The sequence below is a fragment of the Macaca mulatta genome, chromosome 8 (genome assembly GCF_049350105.2).
Source record: "Macaca mulatta isolate MMU2019108-1 chromosome 8, T2T-MMU8v2.0, whole genome shotgun sequence".
NCBI lineage: Eukaryota > Metazoa > Chordata > Mammalia > Primates > Cercopithecidae > Macaca > Macaca mulatta.
In genome coordinates, this window is record NC_133413.1 from 130,425,702 (window position 1) to 130,434,292 (window position 8,591).

An 8,591-nucleotide genomic window follows, 5' to 3' on the forward strand; every position below is an offset into this window, starting at 1 on the left:
GATTGCATTGGGGGCCAGCCATGGTAGCTCACACCTGTAATCCCAGCACTTTAGGAGGCTGAGGTGGGTGGGTCACCTGAGGTCAGGAGTTCAAGACCAGCCTGGCCAACATGGTGAAACCCCGTCTCTACTAAAAACACAAAAATTAGCCGGGTGTGGTGGTGTGTGCCTGTAATCCCAGCTACTTGGGAGACTGAGGCATGAGAATCATTTGAACCCAGGGGTAGGAGGTTGCAGTGAGCCAAAATCCTGTCACTGCACTCCTACCTGGGAGACAGAGCAAGACTCTGTCTTAAAAAGAAAGATTGCATTGGGGATGGTGGGTTGCCAGTGACAGAAATCAGCTAACCTAACAAAAAAGAAAAAAAAAGAAATCGATTAGAAAGATATTCAGTACGTAAAACAAACAAAGGCAGATCCAGAGAACCAGGCAGATCCAGAAAACCAAGCTTTTTTTTTTTTTTTTTTTTTTTTTTGAGGTGGGATTTTGCTCTTGTTGCAACCTCCACCTCCCAGGTTCAAGCGATTCTCCTGCCTCAGCCTCCCAAGTATCTGGAATTACAGGCATACACCACCATACCCAGCTAATTTTTTTGTACTTAGTAGAGACGGGGTTTCACCATGTTGGTCAGGCTGGTCTTGAACTCCTGACCTCAGGTGATCCACCCCCTCGGCCTCCCAGTGTGCTGGGATCACAGTCATGAGCCACCGTGCCTAACCTGGAGAACCAAGCTTGATAAAGGACAGGAACCAAGGCAGATTTGGGGACCCAAATACCAGAGCAAATGAACTTTCCTTTGTTAGCTCCACAGTCCGTGGTCCAGGAGACAGAGTCTGATTGGCCAAGCTTGGGGTCAGGTGACCCTGTGAATGGGGGAAGGCAGGGCATGTTGGTTGACATTCCTATCCTTACTACCCACAGCAGAGGAAAGGTGATACCTGAAAAGGATATCAAGTCAATTGTAGTGAAATGAAGCTGGATAACCAAAAACCAATAGATGTCACCATATGACTTTTAGGACAGTTTTTATTAAGTGTGTAAAGTACTTGGATTGGCACTTGAGAAATAATAGATTTTTCAATATATGACTGAATCGATTGAGAGGTTGCCTGCTGTTTTGAAAAGGATCCTGCCTGTGATACTCTGCCTCCTAAACTAAATTGTAAGCTTCATGAAGGCAAAGATGCTGGTATTTATTAGGTTGGTGCAAACGTAACTTGCAATTGCTTTTGCACCTACCTAATAAATCTTTAAGTTCTCCACACATTAGTTGGTATAAGATGTTGTGGGCTTTTTCTCCAGAACACCTGTGACAGAGGGTCTTCACCTGATAATCTATACGCCTAGAGATGTGCTCAGGTGGCAGCACAAATAAGAAGGTTTGTGGGAAATGAGCAGTTCATGGTGCGCTTGCTCTGATGCCACTCTTGACGGACTGCTCTGGACAGCATGTGGGAATGCAAGGGAGTGAGGCTGTCTTTATGCCTAGGGTAGCCTTGAAGCACCTTACTTTATGAAAGACTGCATTCGTCACAAACTTTGGCATTTGAGAAATGTGTGTGTGCATGCACTTACACAACAAAAACAAGAAATGACCTTTTTCTGTTTTTCTAATTTTTAAAATTTTTTTTTAGGCAGGATCTCACTTTGTCACTCAGGCTGGAATGCAGTGGCATGATCTTGGTTCACTGCAGCTTCAACCTTCTGGGTTCAAGCGATACTCTTGCCTCAGTCCCCCAAGTAGCTGGGACTACTGGCGGGTGCCACCACACCTGGCTGATTTTTTATTTTTATTTTTTGTAGAAACAGAGTTTCACCATGTTGCCTAGGCTGGTCTCGAACTCCTGAGCTTGAGTGATCCTCCTGCCTTGGCCTCCCAAAGTGCTAGGATTGCAAACGTGAGCCACTGCACGTGCCCGGCCTGTTTTTCTAAAATTAAATTCAGTTGAAGTGACCATCACCAAGCTTCATGACAAGTTCAAGTTCAATGTCAGATCATTTTGGTGTCCCTTGCCTGTGTCCTTCCCACTTGAGATCATGTGCACCACACCCCACCCCAGCCCCCATCCCAGGGCTTATAGGCAGTCCAGTGAAATGAACCCTGACCAGTATTAGTGACTGGTGCCCCTGGCCCTTGGCCAAACAGCCCTGCTGACTGCCCTTTTCCTACCCCTAAACACCTGGGTAAAGGTCCTGCGCAGAGGTTACCTGGTACTCATCCTCCCACACATACAGCCTTGACGATCCTAGCTTTTGAGGCCTCTAAGAGCTCCTCAGTCAAGAGGTACACAGGACCCCATCTTTAAGCAAACCAGCCTCTCCCTTCTGTCTACAAGGATCTACCCACTGTTAGCATCAGGGCCCTCTTCCCTTCAATGTTTATTGTTTTGTTTTGTTTCATAATTTAACTAAGAGCTTTATGGAGGTATAGTTCACATACCATGCAATTTTTCCATGTAAACTGTAGAATTCAGTAGTTTTTAATATATTCACAGAGTTATGTCACTATTACAGCAATTTTAAAGCATTTTTATCACCCCTAAAAGAAACCCTGTACCCATTACCAACCACTTCCATGTCTCACCCCACCACCCCTGCTCCCAACCCTAAGAAATCAAAAATCCATTTGCTGTCTCTGTGGATTTGCCTATTCTGGACATTTCATATAAATGGGCTCTTACACTCTATGGTCTATTCTGATTGGCATCTTTTACTTAGCATAATGTTTTCAGGGCTCACCCATGTTGTAGCATGTTGTATATTCCACTTTATGGCTGAATAATATTCCACTGTACGGATATACTGAATTATATTTCTCCTTTCATCTGTCTTTTAAAATTTTTTAAAACATATATATATGTTTTTATATATGTTTTTTAACATATATATGTCAAAAACATATATATAACTATATATTATATATTTTTATGCAAAGATTTTCTAAATTTTATTTTAATTTTTGAAATGAAGTTTCACTGTTGTTGCCCAGGCTGGAGTGCAATGGTGTGATCTCGGCTCACTACAACCTCCACTTCCCGGGTTCAAGCAATTCTCCTGCCTCAGCCTTCCAAGTAGCTGGGATTACAGGCACCCGCCACCATGCCCAGCTAATTTTTTTGTATTTTTAGTAGAGGTGGGGTTTCACCATGTTGACCAGGCTGATCCACCTCAGGTGATCCACCTGCCTCGCCCTCCCAAAGTGCTGGGATTACAGGCATGAGCTACTGCACCTGGCAGATTTTCTAAATTTTAAATGCTGGTCAATTAAAACAAACACAATGTGCGACAGAGGACACAAAATTGTGGTTAAGACTAAATGCTGAGTCCAGGTGCGGTGACTGACATCTATAATCCCAGCACTTTGGGAGGCCAAGGTGGGAGGATCACCAGAGGTCAAGAGTTCAAGACCAGCCTGGCCAACATGGCAAAACCCCATCTCTACCAAAAATACAAAAAATTAGCTGGGCGTGGTGGCACACACCTGTAATCCCAGCTACTCGGGAGGCTGAGGTGGGAGGACGGTTGAGCCTGGGAGATGGAGGAGATCGTGCCACAGCATTCCAGCCTGGGCAACAGAGTGAGACTCCATCTCAAAAAAAAAAAAGAGTAAATGCTGAATGTGATCCCTGAGAGATGCGGAGACATGACTAATCTCAGGGAGTCTTCAAAGGGTCAGCTGGAGGGGACACTCACCTGGCAACTCCTGCCCTCTTATTTGGCAGTGCAAAAAGGCCCTTCATCTTTTTGGAGAAGGAAATCCCTGTATCTATGGAAAAGACAAGGGATTTGAAAGGCCCAAGTCTAGAGTCTAAAGCTCTGGATTGGGAAGGAGGTGAAATTCTTCTCATTCTTTGGCTCATGAGTCTGCTGCAGCAGGGAAAAAAACAAACCCCAGGCTGATGCCTACATCAAATTACTGCTAAATTGTCCTGCAAATTACTGTAGCCTAGTTCAGGATAGATTGTGACCTGCTAGCGTGACCTTGATTATGACTGTGACCTCCACCACGGTTGAAAACTGCTGATTTTGTATAAGATGTGCCCTGAGGCCGGGCGTGGTGGCTCAAGCCTGTAATCCCAGCACTTTGGGAGGAAGAGGCGGGAGGATCACTTGAGGTCAAGAGATCGAGACCATCCTGGCCAACACGTTGAAACCCGTTGGTGAAACCCGTCTCTACTGAAAATACAAAAAGTAACCAGGCATGGTGGCGGGCACCTGTAATCCCAGCTACTCGGGAGACTGAGGCAGGAGAATTGCTTGATCCGAGGAGGTGGAGGTTGCAGTGAGCCAAGATCGCGCCACTGCACTCCAGCCTGGGTGACAGAGCGAGACTCTGTCTCAAAAAAAAAAAAAAAAAAAAAAAAGATGTGCCCTGAATCCGTGAAGACAAATTTGTGGAACCAAGAAAGAGAAACAGCCGGGCGCGGTGGCTCACGCCTGTAATCCCAGCACTTTGGGAGGCCGAGGCGGGCGGATCACAAGGTCAGGAGATCGAGACCACGGTGAAACCCCGTCTCTACTAAAAATACAAAAAATTAGCCGGGCGCGGTTGTGGGCGCCTGTAGTCCCAGCTACTCGGGAGGCTGAGGCAGGAGAATGGCGTGAACCCGGGAGGCGGAGCTTGCAGTGAGCCGAGATCGCGCCACTGCACTCCAGCCTGGGCGACAGAGCGAGACTCCGTCTCAAAAAAAAAAAAAAAAAAAGAAAGAGAAACAGTAATAGTGTGATCTTATGTGGAGAAAACACCCTCGTCATGTAGGTTGGGGAATGGAAAGTATCTAAGTTTATGACAGCAACAGCAAGTGTTTATTGAGTAAATAAGCAGTCTCTGTACTACTGCCCACTTTTCATTTTGTTTTGCCCTTGACCATGAAGGAAGTGGGTATTTTTTAAAAGGAAAGAAATTAATAGAACTCAGCATCGGTGTAGTGCTTGGTGTTTGCAAAGAGGTTTCAAATGCATCTCACAGTCTGAGCCTGTGAGAATAGGCGTTTTTACCTGTTTTACAAATGAGGCATTTATATCATTGAGACATAGAAGAGGAGAAATTACTTGATTAAGGTATTCCACCAAAAGGACCTATAACTGAAATCTGTATCTTTGATTCTAAGTACCCCATCTTTTCCACAGTGACAGTGCTTTCCAATCCTCTCTCCAGTACTCTCCAATTTTGTTGTATCTAAGTAAAAAGTATAGATATTTTTGAACTTAATACCATGTTTAAGTTTATATTGATATTCCCCACATAGAAAACAATAAAAGGAAATGATGGTTCCCAAGGTGTTTTGGTATTTTTTACATTCTTTGGTTGAGTCTCAACACCAATAATTAATAATTGGGAGCAAGTGTGCCTGTGAATTACTGCAAGTAGAAACTCTATATATGTCATTAATTCTTACAACAGTCTTACAAGGTAGGTATTACTCATTATTATTATTAATTCCTATTTTAGGGTTGAGGGAAATAAAGCTCAGAAATTTAAATACCTAGCTAAAGCTAGTATGTTTCTGAGTTAGGATTTAAGCCCAATTTTGTAAAACACTAAGATGATTTATTATTATTATTATTATTATAATGCTGCCTTCCAGAAAATGTGTAGCTCCTTGGAAGTTATTGAATTTTGGAGTCGTCAGCTGGATACATTTGGATATTTTAAGAATGAAGTTACCTGCTAGGACTACACACCGTCTTTATTAAAGCTTTGTGCAAAACCAGGTGCTACAGTAGATGCTCTTTCTTTGCATCTTTCCTTTAGGTCTGTCAGTTTGTCGTCTCTGTCAATGGGCTTAACGTCCTGCACGTAGACTACCGGACCGTGAGCAATCTGATTCTGACGGGCCCACGGACGATTGTCATGGAAGTCATGGAGGAGTTAGAGTGCTGAGCTCCTGGGCCTCCCAGCCCTCCAGCGGCCTGTGGGTGATCGAAGCCAGAATGACACAAAGCAATGCAATGGCAAGATTTCCATGCAAATGGATGGTTTTGGACATACGAATCTTCTCCGCACATACATGTCTAAAGTTGAGTTTTATACACTGAATGTGGAAGAACCGGGTATCATATCTTTTTTAAAAAATGTCAGTGTAGAAAACATTTGGGAAACCGTTTTCCTACATGATAGAACTGCCTTACTAGATTTCTATTTGTAGTTCTCATTCATTGTTTTTTATCTTAGTTTGCATTGTTTTGTATCTTAGTGTGTTGAAATGCTTCTCTAGCACAAACAGCCACATCTAAAGTCCCCTTCCTCAGAGTCAATAGAGTAGTTGTTAAAGGTTTTAAATTGTACTTTCTCCAAAATTAGCATGCAACTATTTAATAGGGAGTCTAGATTTCACCAAGATTCAAATCAAAGCAACATTTAAAGGAATAAGACCTGCTCACTAGCATTTTCAAGGGGATTCTAAAGCATTCAAGTGCTTAAAAGCCATAAAAGATGACTTCTTAATTCCTGCCTTTAGTGTCAACTTTTAAGTTAATACAGGTTTCAATTGTGGCATTAGCAAAAAAAAAAAGAAACAAACAAAAAAAACTTTGTGATGCTATGGGTGGGGGTAGTTAGAGAGAGACTACATAAAATTGTGTGCCCCTATTTTCTTTCTGATCCTAAATCATTTTGTTTTATAAATCAGCTATAGCATCTTTCTAGAATTAATCCTGAATATGTTGAATGTTAAAATAGAGAAGTTTGTATATACACATTATTAAAAATCAACCCTTCTGGCAAGATTTCACTTTGAAGGTGTCTGTGTTTAAAGGAAGTCTAAAACTTTGCTGATACGTGATAAAACTTGAACTCTAAGTTGCCTCCTTAGCCTGAATTTTTACTAGCTTTCTAGGGTAACATATTCTAAGGACATGACATGCTGCTTATTTGGGGGGATTATTTTTCACCAAAATGATCATCTTGTGTTGTAACTTTTCAGCTCACTTGTATATATGCATGTTTTCATTTTTGGTCTAGAAAATAGTGCATTTTGGGGCTTGGTGTGCAGAGGAAATTCCTCAAAGTGCCAAATTAGGGAGTCAGGGAATAGTAAATTCTTCATTCCAAATAATGGATCTGAATTATGAGGTTAATTTTTTATCATGCATTAACAAAATAAAATATGAGAATTGTACCACAGTCATTTTTTTCATTATGTTATCATAATGTATACGTACTGGTGGAATGGACCTACCATGCTAAATATGTTATATATATATATTTCTGGTAATCCAACTTTTCTGATTTGTAGCTTTAGTCAAGAATAGGATTTTGGAGTGACAGAGAATGTCTTAACAGTAATACTGTTGATATACATTTGAGAAATACTGTCACCTCTGTGTGGGTGTGCGTTTGTATGGTATGGCAGACTGTGCATTTAATATATATGATATCCTTTAACTCTCATTACAACCTTGCAAGGTAGATATTAGCATCCACATTTTTCAGATGTGGAAGGTAAGTCTGAGCAAGTTTTAAAATGGTCTGTAAATTCACACGGCTGCAGGAACTACTAAGTGAAATAGACTGACTGTAAACACAGTTTAACGCTAAATCCCGTGTTACTCCCCTCAACTTTTCCTCATTTAAGGACCTTATATTGAGGGTTTATTCTGAGCCAGGCTCTGTGCTAAGACTTTACGCCATTTGTCCTTATTGACCTATGAAGTCAATAAGGTCATTATCTCCATTTTACAAATGAGGAAACTGACTTGTAAAGTGGTTAGTCATATGCCCAAGGCCACAAAACTAATAAAGTGGGAAACTTTACCACTGGCTTAAAAAGTTTTTTATAGCATCTTTAAAAGATGAGTCTTAAATGCTTTCTGTGCTCAGGTATTCATTAAGTGACAAAAGAAGAAGGAACACCTTTCGAGAAATGGTATCTCCTTTTGAGAAATGGTGTCTTCTTCTTGCCTGCTTTACCCATTATCTTGGACCCTGGCATAATAGAACTTCCCTTTACCCAACCCTAAGCACCAGAGAAGCATCTCTCTGTATCTATTGCACACAAATCTCCTCTTGGCCGTGAGGAAGGAAGGAAAGAAGGGAGAGAGGATTTCCTTCTTTGGTTCCCTTCACCCTAGGTTCAAAAGCCAAAGGTCATGGGAGCTTTCCCTTAGCTACTCCTCCAGCCCACCCCTGACATCTTTACATAGCAATTAAAATGACTACCCTTACTTCCCTGGGGACCCTGTCTCACCCCCTCCAGCCTTTGCACACATACTTTCTTCTTCGTGGACAGAAGAATGTTCTGTCTTACTGTTTCCTGGAAAATTCTTTCTTCATGTAAATTCCCTTTAGAAATTGTCTCCTCTGAGAAGCCTTCACCGGCTCCCCAGTTCTAGGATTGATGCCTCTTCTCTAAATTTACATGGATCCTTAAGTCCTCCCTGTGCCCCATTAGAGCACTGATGACATTTACTTTGAAATTCCCCTGTTACATGTCTGTTTGCCTAAGTAGACTCTAAACATCTGCAGAACAGGGGCTGTGTCTTAGTATCCAGGGTATTTTCTTCACCTAGCACAATTCCTGCCACAGAGTAGTGTGTCAGCTCTCCACTGTTGTCTAAAAACCCACCTCAAGGGTGGGGCGCAGTGGCT

General features: G+C 42.1%; 1 protein-coding gene across 1 annotated transcript in view; it reads left to right on the top strand.

Moving 5' to 3' along the window:
- Nucleotides 1–7,127, top strand: part of DEPTOR (DEP domain containing MTOR interacting protein) — a 182,996-nt gene extending 175,869 nt beyond the window's left edge. Inside the window, exon 9 of the mRNA XM_001097652.5 lies at nucleotides 5,757–7,127. Within this exon, the coding sequence (XP_001097652.2) occupies nucleotides 5,757–5,885 (129 nt within the window). The 3' untranslated portion in view covers nucleotides 5,886–7,127. The remainder of the gene's footprint in view (nucleotides 1–5,756) is intronic.
- Nucleotides 7,128–8,591: the final 1,464 nt, after the last annotated feature.